At 40.6% G+C, this 19,083-nt stretch overlaps 1 protein-coding gene across 1 annotated transcript in view; it reads right to left on the reverse strand.

Annotated features, from left to right (window-relative positions):
• The window catches only part of ofcc1 (orofacial cleft 1 candidate 1), a 75,764-nt gene that overhangs the window by 21,172 nt on the left and 35,509 nt on the right, over positions 1–19,083 (reverse strand). Inside the window, exons 17-20 of the mRNA XM_034862786.1 lie at positions 10,560–10,811; positions 7,853–8,105; positions 7,194–7,357; positions 1,854–2,013 (exon numbers count right to left, since the gene is read on the reverse strand). Of these exons, the coding sequence (XP_034718677.1) occupies positions 1,854–2,013; positions 7,194–7,357; positions 7,853–8,105; positions 10,560–10,811 (829 nt within the window). The remainder of the gene's footprint in view (positions 1–1,853; positions 2,014–7,193; positions 7,358–7,852; positions 8,106–10,559; positions 10,812–19,083) is intronic.

A 19,083-nucleotide genomic window follows, 5' to 3' on the forward strand; every position in this document is an offset into this window, starting at 1 on the left:
GGAACAATATGAAGTATGCTGTAATTGTTGCTGTGGAGGGAGATATCCAGTAATGCGAGAATGATTTAGCAGTGCCACCACAGCAAGAGGCCATCAGCGGCTAAATGAAGCATTTTGTTAATCACAAACTTTGGGGGTGTAATTTCTTTCAAAGTCTCCCAACATTGGGAGGTTCAATTGTCTGCCAATAAACAGGTCCATCACCATCCCATTAGCAGCAGTGTAGTCACCTCTCGCAGCCAGGCTGGCACTACATTAAAGCCCACAGGACAGGAGTAAAAAAGGGTTAGGGTTAACTAGGTAAAGTTATGGACATTCATTTTAAATTGTAAGACAGTTTCCTGTAAAATAAATGTGCCCTGTTCAAGTACCAACAATGTAAACAAAATGTATCGTCTTCTGTCTTTTTTAGCTCAGTTTTGATAAGATTCTCAATCCAAAGCACAGGAAGTGAGCTCACTTTGTAATACTACAGTATGTTCTTTCGAAATCATGGTTGCTATTCTAGTATTATCAAGATTTTGATGATGGCAAATTGTGCTCAAAAAAGCTTGTGGCACAGCAAGCACATTTGTTGTACACAGACACCATAATTGCCATTTGTGTGAGAAAAAAAAAATACACTCATGTATTTAGCAGTGAACTGTCTGTAAAATGTCTGTCTCCAAATGTGTTTGGTGAGATGTGGATTGTCTCCGTTCGCAATGTGGGGAGCGGCCTTCAAAGAGTGGACAATTTTTCAATGCGGTGTTTCACAAGGTCACTTGATATTCTGGTGATTCGATTTTCACCATCAATTAAATATTAACTACCTTGGCTCACACAAAACATGTTTTGGATTAGTCAAGCTTACTCCCCCTGTGAGAAAAAATACTGCAGAAGTTCTTAACGGCCAGTTCATCTTTCACTAGAAACCGTGATCAACTGAAGTCTCTGGTTCCATTTTACAACTTTACAGCCTCATGAACTTGTGCAAGAAAAGAGCAAAGGAGTTAATGAACATAGAGAAAACCGAGCGACGTGTGCCACCAACAAATCCTGGGGAATGAATTAAAAGGGGCTGCTGTTAAATCGCTGTGTTCCATTTCTCTTATCTCAACAAGTCACATTTTCAATCACTATGCAAAGATTTTACATCAGCTGTGGGCTCGGTGCTAATACACTGCCCTTCCCTGTGTCATCGCCATCGACCTACGCTCGGCTGTCAAACAGTAGCAATTTCATGGGAACATGCATCTATGCAAACTGGAATCCTGCATTCCCCATGCCACCAAGTTTTCTGCATTAAGAGCAAGCCCAGTGTACCATTCATGCACATGCACCCCAGAATTTATGTGTGTTGATTGAGCAGTCTTTCTTTTATGAAATATATTCGGAAATTGGTTTCCACAGACTAATCAGGCAGCCCACTAGCTGAGTTTCTGTTTTGGTAATTATCTTGTACTAATTAGAATGAAGCTAAAGACCTCTGAGATGAATTCTCAGCTTCCTGAAATGTAACTAAAGAAAATGTAATGATATAAAATGAGCCTATTCTATACATCCTCTCGGACGTAATATCTTCGTTAAGTTGACCATATTGAACGTGGTATTGATGAACAGAGTGATACCGTCATGGCTGCCGCTAAATGTTCCTTTTCAGTATCATGCTGCCTGAGCCAGTCTTTTTGCAACACGGCAGAAACCTTGCGGGGGTGAGAGAAAACTAACTGAAACTCCTCCCCTTTACACAGACCAATCTCACATACAGTATCAGTGACCTTTTGGCTCATTCTCTCTGGTTAAGAAAACATCCATTAACCCAGGTAATCACCAAGGGTTTGAGGAGAAGAGAGACATGAGAGGCTGCTTACCTTACGCCTCTCCCCATTGAAGCCTCTCCACTGCTCCGCCTTCTTGACAATGTAGCTCAGTTCCTGATTCGACAGCTCCAGGTCTTGAGGCAGGAAGTACGTCCCCTCCCTGGCTGTGAGCCGCTGAAAGACGTCCAGCATGCGACCATCGTTGTGGAATCTGGAAGGTGTCGTGCGATAGAAGAAGTGAGGAGGGGGGAAGTGGGACGCCATCCTCAATCACTGTCTTTGCCCAGTGAAGTTCTTTGGGGGTCAAATGGCAAAGCAAGGAAAACCATGTATCTTTGCTGTGTGCCAAAAAGCATCATGTCCTCTTTTTTCATATTGGCTGGCTTTTATGGAACAGGTCACATCACAATGATCCCAACTTGCTGGAAGAACATTTGAATCGTCTATTGATTTCACAAAGCATATTTGCAGTGCGACGCTCTGTAAACGTCTAATACACCAATACAAACACAATGAAAGAGCCAAAGGAATCAAACAAATTGGCCTGTGAGTGGGAAGCACTTTGTTAACACAAGCTGTAGCGATGTCTGCGTATGGCTGTGTGTCTGCGTGGTTGTACATCTGTTACTGTGTGGGAGTCACATATTCTTCAGTGTTAATGTCGGGCTTCAAAGATGGCAGACGCAGTGGACGTGCTGGTTGCAGATGTGTCTGGAAAAACTGGCCTGAGTCACAAGAAAGCATTCTTGCACATAAGGCATATTGATTCATACCTCCAGATGAGCACACATTACCAAAGAGTTGTTTTTCTTTTGCCACACAAGGGTGCATGCAGCCAACTCCCCCCCAAAAAAATCACCATGACTGTAAACAAATGCCTTGGCTGACCATCAAAACCAGCAGACCTTGTGCCCTTCCATAGAGATTCTAGCCTGTCAGAGGGTAATCAACTCTCAAATAAAACCGACATCAAGGAGACAGGGATTTATACAAGAAGCTGGGCCGGAGCTTTGAACTAAGCATCATTCCCCATTGCTCTTGGGAGAGGGGTGTTTGTAGAATCTTGACCTCAGACACAGGAATAGCATGCATTCATTTTCATCCTACACTTGAATTGTGCTTCTCATTCATTTATGCGGTCTGTCTTTCTTGGAGAAATTCACCATCTTTGCATCTGTATGCTTCAAGACATTTCACAGTGTTGGAAGTGCCCTGAATATAAGTATGTGTTACTTATATCTGGAGTTTGACCTGGAATATAAGGCTTCATCTGCTCTTCATTAGTGTATGAATCACCTTAAGGATGAGGGCTAACTTGTACAATACATTTTAACGGAATATTTATGATGACATGTCCAAGATGAAGCCTATGTTCATCAACTGCATTCAATCTGAATGCACTGATTTCTATTCTTTGACTTTGCCATATATTTTTCTCATTCCCAACTCGTCAAATACTGGTGCTTGGTCAGTGTCTCTCGGCATCAGATACACATGCTAAATTCCCCATTCAGCGTCTGTATGAGATGCACTGGGCATAACAGCAGCTTGACCGCGGCGGTGTAAAATGACGTAGTCTTAAGAGCAACACCGGTAGCGAGCAGCATGAAAGACCTATAATCCGCAAAAGGAGGAAGGTTTGAGTGGTGGATCAGAACCACACAAGAGAGCGGTGTTGGTGTCCAGTTCTAGTTATTCTTAATTAGCTTTGTAGCAACTCATTTGGCAATGGCTTGAATGTAACGGACGTTTGTTAAAATCCAAAAGTTATGTGCTAAAGCTTTAACCTGCACATTGAAAAATGATGCAGAATCAGTCCTGACCCAGACAGAGTGATGCCAACAGTGTTCTTTGTAGTGCCATGCTGTGCCCTGCATTGCCACGGACTACAACAAATCCTATTTTTTAGTCACTATTACATTATCTTTTACTGTGACTGTTATTGCCACTATTCATCTCAACCCCAACTGGTCGTCAGACATCGCCTACAAAGAGCCTGGGTCCGTCTGAGGTTTCTTCCTAAAAGGAGTTTTTCCTAGCCAGTGTCACACTGTTGCTTGCCCTGGAGGAATCTACTAGAACTGTTGGGTCCTTGTAAATTATAGAGTTTGGTCTAATCCTACTCTATCTGTAAAGTGTCTCGAGATAACTCGTGTTATGAATTGATACTATAAATAAATAAATTGAAAAGGAATTGATTGTAGAGTCCCAACCATACCTGTTGGAAAATGACTCCAAATGGCTGCGTCTGAATGAGACGCTGCCCTAAAGGAGACCTTTTGCTACAGTAACTAATGCCAAAAGCAGCTGAACAAGTTGGTTTTTGACATTCTGGGATTAAGAATGTGTTGATATGGTGTATTACTCTATTAGGGCAAAACAATAGAAGAGTGTACTTCCGCCCAGTTCCATTACACATTCATTTTATCAGCACATGTTTCCTTTAAGACGAGGTGGTCAATGAATGATTTGTCTATGGTTATGGAGTCTTAATGCCCCCTTGCCCTGTTTAAATGATGGGCTGTACGTCCATATGTACACATGCAAACTTGAGAAACACAGCGACGGTTTAAGGGAATGCAAATTACGTTTTTTGTTTTTTTTACGTTGTACTCATGTAAATATCACTGCAGCACTATCAATGTAACATCACTTTCTTTAGTGGAGAATTAAAAAAGGACAGAGATGTAAAACACATTACTGATGTGTATATTTGCAGCCAGTGAATAAAGGCTGCCTAAAATGTAATTAAAAAAGGATAACAGTCCATTCTATCTATACATATAGCCCCAAGCATTTTTTTAGAAATAGGTCACGCTCTGTGTCAGAGCCCCTTCCTTGCAGCCAATAGGAATCTGTAACCCATAAAATTATCAGCCTTGCTTCAGCCTCGTGGCCTACATTCAATACAAACCCGTTTGGCGGTTGATTGGCAGAAGTCATTATTCCGGGCTGCTGTTTTAATATTGTCCATTTAGCTGGAGCCCGATAAGCGTCCCGCTTACCGAAATTAGATGGCACCCTCTCCTCAGCCGCCAATCTCAAACTGATTAATTCAATAAGGACTTCTTACATTTTGAGCTGTTAATGGAATTTGGTATTATATGAGGGTGGGAGAACACACCTTTGATGAATGCTGAGTTACATTATTCAGTAATTTATCACCCGCCCTTTTACTTTTTTTACTTCCGTGCTGCAAAAAACGATAGTCTTCTTTTATTTAAAAAGTGCAATAGTCATCTTTGAGGCTGGGTATTTAAAAATATGTGGTTCGGCGGTGCGTCTTTAATACTGTCTTCCCATTGCAATGCAGTGCCAGCCTCCTGTAATTTTCTAAAACGATGAAAAAAGGCAATGTTTGACTCAACAGTTGTTCTCCTCTGTGGAGGACATGAAGACTTGGTATACAAAATTGGTAAACCAGTCTGAGGTGCTAAAACATGTTACAAACCTAGCAAAGAAATGCTTCAGCATGAGTGACCTCAATCTGCAAGACATGAGTGGAACACATAGTGCAGCAAGAATGATGTATATGCAGTCCCTTTCAATATGTATGAAACCTGCAGTGATACTAACCATGCAAAACATTCAGCCTAATTGGATAATGTAAGGGGGCTATATGATCACGCTGAATCAAAACACATCAAACTTTTGCATTAGAAACGCTTTCAATTTTCCAACCAATTGCCGAGTATGGTGTGTTCAAAAAAAGGCAACTGTGTGGTGCGTGTGTGTATTTCTGCTTTTGTGTCTGGTAACTCAATGTGTGTGTGTGTGTGAGGATGTGTGACGTTGATGCATAACAGCATAAGTAATTCCATGCGACTATAAAATCAAAATGGATTAGATCAACATTTGTTTTATATTTCCTATTTTGTTGTGCTTTTCTGTGGACAGAGGAGAGAAAGAAATTGTGGATGGGGTGGAACATGGCACAAAGCTGTGGGGGTGGAGGGTTTAGAGTTATTTCTGAACGGGTGCTTGAGAAAAGTAGACTGGTGTGGGCCAGAGTGTTTCACGGGTCTTCCTCTTCATTGGCAGACTGCCCCTTAAGGCTCCGTCAATTCGAAAATACCCAAATGATAATTCCCAGCTAGAGCTGTGTGTGTGATGCTTTTTCAGACACCAGGAAGGTCAGACACAGAGCTTAAAGGTCCAATATTTACTGTAACAAATCCAAAACTGACCTGACGCGTCATCTCCTTTTGAAATTTCTGTTCCGTGAAATAATTTCTGTTTGTGTTTGTGCTAATTGCTAACGTTACCGGAGGACCAGGCAAGCGGAACACTGCTATTTACAACGTGTAGCCTGTTCAGCGGCCGTAGCCGGCAACGGTGAGTTATTTTAAGCCAAGAGAGGGGGGCTGTAAATCAGGAAGAGAGGAAATTTGCAGTGTGTTTAGCCAATGTATCCTTAATTCTAAGCCTTCTGTCTGGTAAAGAGGACGGAGGATATTGTTATTTTTAGCGGTTCCTTCCGTAATTCCAAGCTGAGGAAGTGTGTCTCTCCGTTGGGTGGAGAGGACAGCGATGTTGTTTGGGTTTTAGTGTTTTCTACTGTAATTCTAAGCCAAACAAGTCAGTTGGGTACAGAGCTCCGTGTGAGCACGAGCTTTAATGACAACACAGCCTGCATCTAACGTTAGCTACTCCGCTGTGCTGTGAAGTAATGTCTGGAGTGTGTCTAGCAACATTGTTGTGGATGCTGCGGTTTAAGCATTGGGTGTATTTAATGTTTAAGATTGGCTCATAGATCGTACTTTTCTTTTTACATACGGTGACACCAAGACCAGGACAACTCATTTTGGGCCTGAAAATAGTGCTCTTTTATATTTGAGGATATTAGCAAGGTATAAAAAAATATACAGTATGTCAAACTATTTTGAACAGTACACCCTTCTAGCAGCCTACTTAGAAATGTGTAACATTTTCCAAAAATGTATTCAACTTCCAAAACTTCTGCCCAGATTAAATCAGAGTTACCTGTGTTTATTTTCATGTCAACTGTCACATTGAAGTCATGCCAGCAAATGGTGAAAAATGTAAATTGGTGTTTCCAAAACGCCCAAGATCACGTCCTCAAATGTCTTGTTTTCTCCACAACTCAAAGATATTCTGTTTACTGTCACGGAGGAGATAAGAAACTAGAATATATTAACGTTTAAGAAACTGGAAGAAAAGAATCTTTTACTTTTGTCTTAAAGATTCACTCAAACTGACTAATCGATTATCAAAATAGTTGGCGATACACATCAACATATTGTTATTGTATTCTTGATTTGGTGAAACTTTCTGCCATTCGTAATGTTTCTTAAGTTTTCAGGTTGCACCTGACTGATGCAAGAGAAACATACATCAACTATGTAATAGGAGGTCGGGTCATTGTCTCACCTTAGCATGTAAATGAAGAGGATGGTGAAGGAGAGCAGGAAGAGGACCGCATAGAGGAAGAGAGTGATGGTCACTCCCACTGCACCTGATAGGTCAACTCGATAGAAGTGCCAGTAAAGCTTGGCTGCATCTCCCACCGGTGTGTCTGGGCTGTAGGCGAGACGCTGAGGAGACAGAGATTGAAAGAAAACAAGAAGACAAGACTAATCTCTAACTGGTATAAGACTAGACATTTGCAATATGGGGAAGCTCAAACGATGGCTCACATGATGGCTCAAGGACTGAGTTTCACATAGTCAGCTGTGTTCCTCTCACGCTATATCTTACATTGCTGATTTATTTCAAAAATCATACAAAAATATAACAAGGGTTTGGATTCATGTCTTGTTAATAAGTACAAAAATGAAAGTTTCAATGTAACAATTACATTTAACTGAGATTTTAGACATCATGTCTTGTCAACTGCACAGTCCAAATCATTTCAGTCTTCCTCACTGACAAAATCCAAGCCACTGCCAAAAAAAAAAAAAAGCCATCTAACCTTGCACATTTTTTTCTCACCCTCCCTCCCTTTTTTGTGATCTAAAGTCACTTTGCCAAGATAAAGTGAACTCCTATTTAAAGTGCACAAGTGTCCAAGTTATTTTTAAGTGACTTACCCCGAGGACGGCGTCCACTGCAAAGACTGCCAGGGGGTCGAGGACTGTCCACACTCCCTGAGCCATGATAAACTTTGACGTGAATGAAGGGACTGAGCCAAATATCTGTTGACAGCCCCATCTGATCAGAACCAGCAGGAACGTTACTGTGTTCAAGGTCAGGGGACCCACCACCACCATCGCCAGCTCCTCCCGGGTGTGGAGCAGAGAACTCTGGTATACCAGGTCCACGGTGTGTGCGTGGAACTGGAATCTGGCGGGAGAGGAAACGGAGGCGGGTGATGTGCTGTGATGTGGGTAGAGTGTGAAGTGTGTGCATGTGTCAATATGTAGTATATTTGTGTTTGTGATGCTTTTCATCTTAAGGGGAAATGGCTCCAGCAATTCACGCACTATGTTGTAATGTTTGTGGTTGACTCAATCATGTTTCATTAGTTTGATGACAATTAACATTGTAATTGTCTCTTTTACAAGTATGCACTGCCTTAGTGGTCACATAAAAAACATATATAAAGGTATGATAAGATAATCTGTATACATCAAATGAAAGTAAAAATAAAGAGTAAAATACATCAAAAAATGTAACACCTGTGCTGTAACATGAGGGAGCTTTTCTTAGCCCCCTCTTGTAAGTTAGACTCCCCATTTACCGCAAGCCTCATGAGTTTCTTAATCTTCCCATCAGTCAGGAGGAGGTAGAGCCAGTGGTGGGAGAGGAGAGGTCCAGTTTTTGCTCATTAATTTCCATCTGATTTGCTCCAAGAGTCAAGCGTCTCTCAGTTTCTGTCCATTAATCTTTCAGCGGAGGTCCATTGGTGTTTTATCTGTGGCAAATCTGCTAACACAGATTCAATCCTCCAAATGGCCATTACAGACAGAAGTGTTTTTTTCTTGACTGTAACATTGTAGGCTTCTGTTTTTCTCAGATTCATTGTTAAATCTCATTCCAAGACTGACAGGGAGATATTTCATTCATAGTGAGTCTTTATATAACACAATTAAACTTTCCGGTTCGATAAATTGCAACAGCAATTTGACATTGGCGCCATTATTCCATATCAAACACTGACGGTCGTCATTACATATCAAATCAAATTTGGTGTCTCTGCGAATGTGAATTACTAAATTGCATTTGGTACTTATGCAATGGTTTGGTACATTGCCATTGCCAGGCTTTGTGGATCAGTGGTGGAAAGTAAATACTTTACATCACACAAGTACATTTACTCAAGGTCAACAAGGAACTTGTTGTTTATGAAAGATTTTCTTTTTCTTCATTCATTTCAGATTTACATGTTTACTTTATGTCTATATATCTTTTATCTAACTTTAACACAGTGTATCTTACTTTGTAATAAAGTACTCTTAACTAACAAACAGGATAATAATGAATATTGGCCTTTTTTGAACAAAGCTACAAAACCGCTTCTTACACATTGATGCATAAGCAATGACAATCCAATAATGTTATATATGATGACATATATTTGACATGGGCAATTGTGCATAATGAGTGCATTTACTTTTAGTTTGGTAATAATAAGAATTTGTACTGCAATTCTTTTTCACCTATGTTTGTATATACAAAAATACAAAAAAAAAAAGAAAGGAAGAAAGGAAAGCTCATTGGTTACTGAAGCAACATTGGGTCCAGAGACTCAGTAGCTCCTGGGCACACTTTGCTGTCCGCTGATGTCCATGGGTGAATTGTGGGGAAGGAGGAAGCAAAGAGAGACAGAGTTAGATAGGAAGAAAAAAAACAGAGTGGAAAGGAAAGTGAGGCCTGTCCTCACACTAGCCACTCTGACTGTCACTTGGCCATTCTCTCTCTCTCTCTCTCGCTGGGCATCGCCAGCTCTGGACATCACATGGAGAGAGAAATGCTCGGAGGGAGAGCAGCAGATCTGGACATGTGGAAGTTGTCATCCAATGTTGACCCCCTCTGTTTTCACATTTTTTTGTTTTTTCATCTCCTTCCCACCCTCTCAGTCCATCCTTTTTTTTTCAATCCACCACTTTTTTTCCCCTTCCACAGCCTCCCTCTATCACTTTCCATGATTTAACTTGTGATATTTGCACCCCCATGTTATTGTAATGAAAACATGCTTGTATGCCGTGTTTGCAGCCAGCTTGTTTTATTGTGATGAATTAAATCAGCACCATATGCCATTGAGATGTAATTTAACAGTTCTGTGGTATCTTATTGCTGTTTATTATCAATGCTTTGTACCAAAAGAATAACAATAAATTCCTTCCAAATAATGTAGCCTTTTGGGATTTAAAGCCGTGTGGTGAAATCAACAAACTCCCCCAGCAATGGTTTGTTAATATTGAGAGAGTCTTGTTAAAATGTTAATGGGGGGATTCCAAACAGATGATTTGGGCCTATCCGGTGTGAGCGTGTTTGTCTGTGACTGTGCCTGTGTGTGTGTGTGTGTGTGTCTGTGTGCGTGTGTGTGTGTGTGTGCGTGCATGTTTGCCAACACACAGACACACACACACACACAAACTGCACATCCTCGTTTTTTTCTTCTGCTCCTTAACCCCTCCACATCCCATTTCACAACCGTACATTGCATGTGTGTTCTTCTCAGCTCGCATGCATGTGTTGTGTGTCTAGGTAGTTATGCTTTTTGTGCGTGAGTGTGTGTGTGTGTGTGTGTGCGTGTGCGTGTGTGTAGGGTGATATCAAAGGAAGCAAACTCACTTGTTGACAGGAACTGCTATGGCCTGGAGGTAGAGCCACTGGCTGCAGTAATGCAGGTAAAGCCTCACAAACCACATCAAAGCCAGCAGCAGCATAATGAGGCCGAGCTGCCAAACGGAGCCACGCCAGCTACTATGCGGCTGTTGTTGCCGCGGCAACGGCAGGCCCAGCTCGGACGGCAGCATGCTGATGGCCAGACGGGCTCGCTCGGACAGACATGAGGAGCGGGAAGCAGATCTAGTCAGTGCTGATCTGTTTTTAAACAGAGAAGAATCACACCATACATGGAAAAGTGTGTCCTCCACTTTTTCCAATTATAATAATCACTGTATTATTCAAATGGATTTTTAAACACAATAGTCTATTAGTTTTATCTTTAAAATGTCACATTTGTCAAAATGTCTCTCACATGGCTTGATACAGTTCCCGTACAGTAGGTGACAGTGTCAACAAAGCAGCACGTACCCTGTAGATCTCGGCAGTTACAGACATAAAGGTGAGTTACAACACTAGATGTTGTTTTTATGAATGTACGTTTGAAGTCACGGTGCAAACACTTCCTTTTACGTTCATTACATATAGTATTCAAATGCATTTGTTTTTACTATCACCAGATGCATGCAATAAAATGATATGTAGGGAAATGCGGTATTCAAATTGACGCACATTCACACACAAACAGATAGGAATCCCTTCCAGCAGTCCTCAGCTTCCCTCAGCACCTCTGCCTCTTCTGTGCCGCCCTTTGTCAGGCCTGCTAAACTATTCCCTTTCATATAGAGGGCACAGATGGAAGAGAGAGAGAGAGAGAGAGAGAGAGAGAGAGAGGAGAGGAGAGGAAAGTTCTAAAAATTCAAAGTATGTTACAGTGGGCTCGCAACAGCCTAGCATAAAAACTTCAAACATAGCACACACAGCACTGTATTGGGTTGGTCTCTGTATAAATATAGTAAATCAGTTATTACAGTTACAAAAACGCATAGAATCCCATTTATTATAGTTTGCACATGTCAACACAAGCTGACGCTGATGACCCTAATCGTCTGGCTGGCGGTAATCAGCCGGAGGCCAAAGTAGGCGTGTACAGTAGTGCTATGGTTAGCATCACAGAGTGTGACTTCAGGCCTTTGCCTGTGGACATCCCTGTGTCTCACCACTGTGTCCCAAAGCACAGTTGGAATTCACTTTGTAGTGTGTATCTTGGGAAAATGGTGCACTGCCTAAAGACAGAAAACAAGAAAAAAAACTGAATCAATTCTATTGCCCCCCCTTCTCTTTACCAAATAATTAGGCTAGACTTACATTAAAATGCAGCATTGTGTTTTCCTCCCTTGTATTGTTGCTGAAATATGAACCGTCACACAGCTGCATTTAAAACAAAAGAGATCATCTCTCCTGTTCCTGTGAGGTGGCTACAGTCTCTGAAGTGTTAAATTATCTGAAGTTTCAAGTTCCTTAGTGAATGCACACCAGAGCAGTGGTGTTGTGTACAGCACACGTGGGAGAACTCGAGATTCATTCAGAAAACGCTCAGTCAACAGTTTGGGCTGATAAATATTCATAGCTTGGCTGAAATGAACTTGAACGGATAGGATAAACATCTGGCATAACAGTCAGTTACCGGTCAATTGAGACGTTAAAGTACAACATGTATTCCAAGTGTACAACTACTGTATTTTTCCTGTGTGAGGTCACTGAGATGCTGTACATGAGTACATAATATATGCAATAGGGAAGTCGAGAGCGTTACATTGGATCCATTGCTTTTCATTTTATGTAAATTAAATCGTCTGAAGGCATTGTTTGCAGTTGGTGCTCAACTCTCCTTTTAATATAACATGAGAACAGCAGTAAAGGTACAAACTGACAGCTCTTTATAATGGGATACCACAGCCTCCATATTAAGGAATGACACTGACAATTAAGATCACTTTAAAGTCACCTTGTCTGGACTGTTTAGAGCAAATTAGCCATATGCTTAGATTTAGATTTACAGAAGATGTCCGCGTTTTGGTCACTGCAATAAAAAAATGTTTTTGCCGTGACTGTATATTATGTCCCGTGTGTGTTTTTTCAAGACTTTTATGTGTAAAGAAAACCAAGAGATGATAATGTACGAGCAAATGCGTGTCTCTGCTTCCGTATTATGATTTTGACAAAGGCACTACCATTCTGTTCCGAGCTTCATCACGACTTGCCTCACTGTGTGGTTTAAAACTGCTTTCCGCATGTCTGCAAATGTGGGATTACAGAGTAGAAAAAGCAGCGTGTCACAGACACAGGCAAGATGCTACCCTGTCAAGTGACATTAAAGGGAAACAGCAAACACAACCTGACGCCCATCTTTCATATAATGAAGATATTGATGATGCATGAAAGAGGAATATTTTTAGCCGTCTTCCTGTGGCCGCCTTTTCCAAAAGGAAACTGGTAACGTGATGTGAAATCTGTTATCACCACTCAATTGATTTCATTATGGCACCTCCAATTACAAAAGTACAATACAGAAAAAGAGGGAAAGGCAGGGGGTGGAGGTGTGGGCTTTTTATCTCGTAGGAACGAAGGATGTCTCACAGCTTGTCCCCTGAACAACTGATAGCATGTGGCGTAGCGGCCCAGAGAGGAAACTAACCATTTCAACAGGCATGCATTGGCACATGATACTGTATTTTAATTTGTATATGATTCTTTGAAATACATGCCAGGAGCTGTTACCTCATTATATCGGTTTCGATACATTAGTTGTTCATTTCCATGTCATCAAAGCACATTGCAAAAGGACACATCATCCTCTTAAACCTTGCCACAGAGTGCTTAAGCCTGTAAATTAGATGTAACTAGCACTGGTTGACTATCTGTCAACCAGTGGAGCAAGAACCATCTCTTGAACTGGTTTTCCGCTGAGTCCCTTAATGTCGTATGGCACGACAATAAACAGTAACTGTGCGTTTAAAAATAGCACAAAGTGAATAGCAAGTAGAGACAAGTATTAAACCTCTAAAGACGGGATGGGTAATGAGAGATGGAGGGGTGGGGGGAAGAAAGGAGTACAGTGGGGTGTTACATTTTAAACAGCAGATTTATGGTAAGAAGGCTCCAGGGCTGAGCAGAGTGAAGGTAGAATCCCTTTGCATTGCCCTAATGGCTTAAACCCTCCAGTCTAAGGCCACTTAAAGTATTGGACTTATCCCTTTATTTTGAGGATTAAGTTCTTTTCTGTCACTTTCTTATTTGGGCCACCGCCGGCATTGTTTAGAAATGCACTAAAATGACACATCTTTACCCACATAGCCGAAGAATGGTTTGCTGTTGGGGAAATAGAGAAAGCAACAGATACAGTGTGAAAATAGACTTAAAAGATTGACGGATAACGTGATTGTTTTCTTAGTGGCCCTGATGCAGGAGCGTTGTGGTAATTATGGAAGTGTGATTATCTTAGGTGTCAAGTGATAGGACTGAAGACAACACATCTTTGTTTACATTTCACTTTGGAAGAATGCTGATAATGCATTTGTTTTGGATCGTGACAATCATCTGTCCTCTGTGGGTTGCACAGCTAGCGCCTTTCTAAGGCTACCTTACTTTTCTGCTCTTTTGGAGGATTCCACTGTAGTAATCTTCATGTAAATAATGAAGTAGTTATGTATCTATCTGTTTGAGATGAATTGCAGCTGATTTAGTCATGGGAGGTTAAGAACAAAAGAACAGAAGAAAGAAACATGCCATGTTAGTGCTAAAATGGCATATCAGTTAGCCAGGAAACATATATTGCAGGTATAATATTTGCATCAATAACCAATGGGAGTAATCCACTGCTAGTAAACATGACCAAATGCTCTATGTATGCCAGTCCAAGTTTACATCATGTACAGATGCCACAGTCCATCCCACAGTGGAAGCTTTAACTGCCTATTTACTGCATTCACGAAGAAGCACATATGTTTACGTAATGATTGGCATATAAGCGGGGCTTTGCGTGGGTGGGGAAAATATAATACAGGAAGCTATGAACCTCACAAAGTGGAAATCACATAGAAACCTGTTCCCACGAGATGTATTAAATGATAATCATTGGTTACTAAGCTGGTATCATTTTCCAGAGCACCTTGAATGCGTGTGTGCATAAAAACAAGTTGAGCAGCAGCATATGCCCGCAAGGCTTTTAGATAATTGAGTCATTTTTATATCTTCTTGTGAGAAGTTTTATTTATACTGAAAAAATTTACTTTGTGCTCCTTCTTTCTCTCTCTTTTAATTTTATTTGTTCCAAGAACAATTACCTTACCATTTGGGGGCTTTATAAGCACAGCTTTTTTACAGAGACCCTGGCAAAGCGAGAATACACATAAATGAGTTTCATTGACAAAATGGGAGCACAGTGGCAGGTATTTGTGGTTTAGTTAAAAGTGAATTATGGAATAGTGACTCAGCTGCAGAACTGGAGTCCAACATCATGTTATTAAATAGTACAACGATGCACCACCAAATTATCAGAATTATTTGCAGCTGACAGAGCAGAGGAGCGCATAATCAGAAGCAGTGAAAAAAAGAAATGATCCACTTAATTAGGAATCCATGTTTGACTAAGAGTTGACTGCTCATTTTTACAGTCGATTGAGATGAAAATACAAATTACTACTCTTTGCTTATGATCAACATTTGTGCATTTAATTGTTTCAACAGCTTTAAAGGGATTGTTTGCTCAGAAGTAATTTCCACTTGTTGCCTGGCACCCTCACGACAGGAAAGATAGGACAGGAAGTACTGTGCACAGTCAATAAACATATCTTGCATGGCTAATGCTTTATTAATATTATTATTGTATACCTATATATCTTTTTATGCTTTGAAACTAATTCAATTTATTGTGTTGATAACTTATCTTCAGAAGTCAGACTAGCTGTCTCCAATTCAAAAAACTAATACAATATGCACCCAGATTTAGTTTTAATTACACTTTTAAGTGGTCACTACTTATTGTTTCATGTTTTGTTACAAAACATTTTCATTTCCAAATTGCAATAATCAGCTTAAGTATGCAGTGCACAGATTATATTAAGCATTAAGATATGTATATATATATCCTGTTCAGTAACACTTGAAAATATATGTTTTTTTCGCCAACATTTTTACCCTTAAAAAAGTGCTGCTGTTTCCACATGCTTTGGCCCTCTGGGATGACCCTGAGTTCATTGGGGAGTTAACACTCTCAACTTGTTGTTTCTAGTGGAAGTGACACCTAGTAAGGCCTAGTGTCACCTAGTGACACTAGGCCTTACTGACACAGAGCTACAGATGTTAGAACACAGAATTTCTATTTCCGTCCAAGTAAATCATCTGAAAAATTAATAAAAAGCACTACTGTAAGCATATTATAGGCGCTATATACTAAAATAGTACCCTAGCCTCATGTCTCAACTTAGAACAGAAAAAATCCAGAAAGAAATGACTTATAAAATGGATTTTATGTGAATGTATTTCTACAGATGTGTCTGTGCGTTTGTCTTATTTCTTATTTCTAAAAAAGCCAAAAAAGTGCTAAATACAAAACTTCTGAAATACAAAAACACATCCACATCAGTCACAGATATGTCTGAAAGAAGTATATACATAGATTTATAGAAATTAGTAATCATAATTTCATGAAATGGTGAAATGCCATCAGAAGTCCATATTTTTGCCTTCAGACAGCTGTAAGAGACCACAGGAATAGTTTTTGTTGGCCATGTTTGATATCAATCAACTCGTCTTCTTATTGGCTACACAGGGATGCCAGTTTTATGACCTTATCTTCTAATTTGTGGGCTCCACTGTCAATCTTTCCCACGTGGGCCCAATGGGGAGTGTGAGATTTCATTTGCTTAGCTTGGGGGTATCTTGAGATACACTGATCCTATTGGCTGGGGACAACGTTTATTGCAAACTGCACAAGTCAGAGAATGTAACGCTGTCTTTGGTTTTGCTGTAGCGTGCCCAGGGAAAAAGATACAAACGATAGAAACCAATAAATGATGCACTATCTAGATTTCTCTGCGTCAAAACTTGGGCTGAAACTACAAGATTATGAGGGGACCAGATAATTATGGATTACAAGGCTTGGATATTCTAATACCTTAGGGTGTTTTTGATGTAGGAAACTAAGGTTTTGGGCGATCTTTCACCGCTGTGATTAAAGACACGAGGAGACAGGTAGGAAACACACACTCGATTAGACTCAAATCTTTCTGTGTTTCTTTACTTCAGAGCATGATTATCACCGTTGTGAGTCACCTTATTGCTTCGCATGAGCGTGTTTATGACGGTTTAATGCTTACAATTTAGGAAAGAAGTCAGCACTTCCGAAAAACGCCGAGTTTATTTCCCGTGCACGGGAACCGTCCGGCCAAGAAGATTTATTAGGACAACTAAGGACGAATGGGAGGGGTGGGGTCATTTGAAAAATTGTATAGCATTTTAAAAAAATATATTAAAAAACAGCAAAAGAACGTTGATAAAAGTGACAAAAATTTTGGGGGAAAAAACAACTAATAAATCAAAAAGGGCAAAAAAAAATCAACCAAAACTTTTAAAATAGTGGCAACATTAATAAAAGCAACAAAAGTGTCAACAAAGTTTGTATTTAAAAATTTGACCCAGAAAACAGAAAGTTTCCAGGTTGACGGGAGGAAGGCATTGCAATGTATTCTCCACCCTTAGTTGAACAGAGACCACCATCTAGTGGGCTCAGAAAATAAAGACACTGGTTCACGAAACTTCATTTGATAAAGCTTCATCACTTTACCACTGTGTTTAAGTGCTCACATGGTGCTTCAACACACATACTAACTTGAAAAAACAAACATACATCCATGCTGTTTTGAGTGAGATACGGGTTTCGGAATGTATCCTACCTTCAGTTTCTGGGGAAACTGTTCAAACTCGGCAAGGCCGTGTGCTAACCACTTTAGCTAATACCACAACAGCTAGCTGTTTTCTCCAACTTCAGTTTTTCCAAGGCAGGATTACCCAAGAGACTTCTCCTAAACGAGGGCGCACTTCCAACTTTGCGTTGAGTACCTGCAGATGAGGGATATGTGTAGTCTGGCTATCACCAGACCAAGCCAAGCCAAGAGATTGAGCATTGGTCTGAGGAGTCTGTTCTGTATTTTCTCTACACAAGAGTTGTGACCAACGGGCATAGTTCAAATGACTCTGTACTCAATTGGATAGTCCTTCAACCAATCAGACTAATGATCCGGGGACGTAGAAGCGACAGGGCCAGAGGTTGCTGCGCTTTGGTGGCGTTTGGTGGTCGCTTTGTTGAATGTAAACAAGAAGCTGCTTGGTTGGTTCTCTAGCGATCATCGTGTTAAACCCACCGATAGCGCTAACTAACGAACTAATGCAGGAGAATTTGAACGTGCAGATTTCCAGACCGAGCTGCAGGACAAAATCAAATCGCCTGCAAAGTGGGCGGGGTTTACCCAGTCTAGGACATTCTATGTTCAATACCTTTCTATTCTAAGTTCTTTTATAGAGTACAGTGAATTTGTGTGTGGCGTTAGCAGATCTGTTGCCCAATCTGGCAAACTTGCCCCCAAAATAATGTACCTTGGAATAATGTTTTCATTTCAGTGGTGCATCAACTCGTAACAGGGTGAACGGCCCTCTGTCAGCTTTAACCACAACATGCAAGTTTGCCAGATCGGGTAGCAGCTCTGTGGTTGTAATGAGACATAAAGTTCTTTAGGTTTGCTTTGATTTAACTTGACATGTAAAAAATAACAAACAAACAAAAATAGATGGTTTAAAGCATTGGGTTCCCACGCTAATTTCTAGTAAAGTCAACTAATTTGGGATAACAGTGTAGGCTAACCTTTGCTGCTAACCAAAAGACCAGTCAAGGACACATATTTGATAAGTGATAATCCAGTTTTGTGATTCCTGCTTTGGCCAACCAAATCCCTCTTTCAAAATTTGTTTTTGCAAGTGTGTTTGCCTCTTCACACACCTTGGAATACTTTAGATGTATACATGAGGTAGCCATTTCATTGCCATGCAACATGTGTTTTTTTTATGGAGTGCTTGATTTAGCACGAGAGGGGATTAAAACATGGAAAGGGCAGGTCCCTTGGTGTGCCATAAACTAGGGTGGAAACATTTCAAATGCAGATGCACCTGGGATCTACAAACACACAGGGACTTCCCAGGCACCGCTACTACAGCTACCACCACAGTCCTCAACAACGAAGAACAGGTTGTTTTTCTCTCTATGAACTTTTTTTGGGGGGGTAGTGAGCAAATACTCAAAACATGTTGCCAGTAGATGTGTAATCCGTTGAATGAACAATGCCAGGAAAATAATAAATGTTCAAAGGGGATCTATCCATTCATCAATTTGGGTGAGGCGTACAGGAAAGAGTGCTGCAGAGGCAGAGTATGGGCCTCAAGAGAGTTGCATCAGTATTTAAATGGATTTCACTTTTATGACCTTGCTTCATAACTGCAGGACATTGCCACCACAGAGGAGAGGATGGTGAGGGAA

This window comes from Etheostoma cragini, chromosome 22 (genome assembly GCF_013103735.1).
Source record: "Etheostoma cragini isolate CJK2018 chromosome 22, CSU_Ecrag_1.0, whole genome shotgun sequence".
In the NCBI taxonomy this organism is placed as follows: domain Eukaryota; kingdom Metazoa; phylum Chordata; class Actinopteri; order Perciformes; family Percidae; genus Etheostoma; species Etheostoma cragini.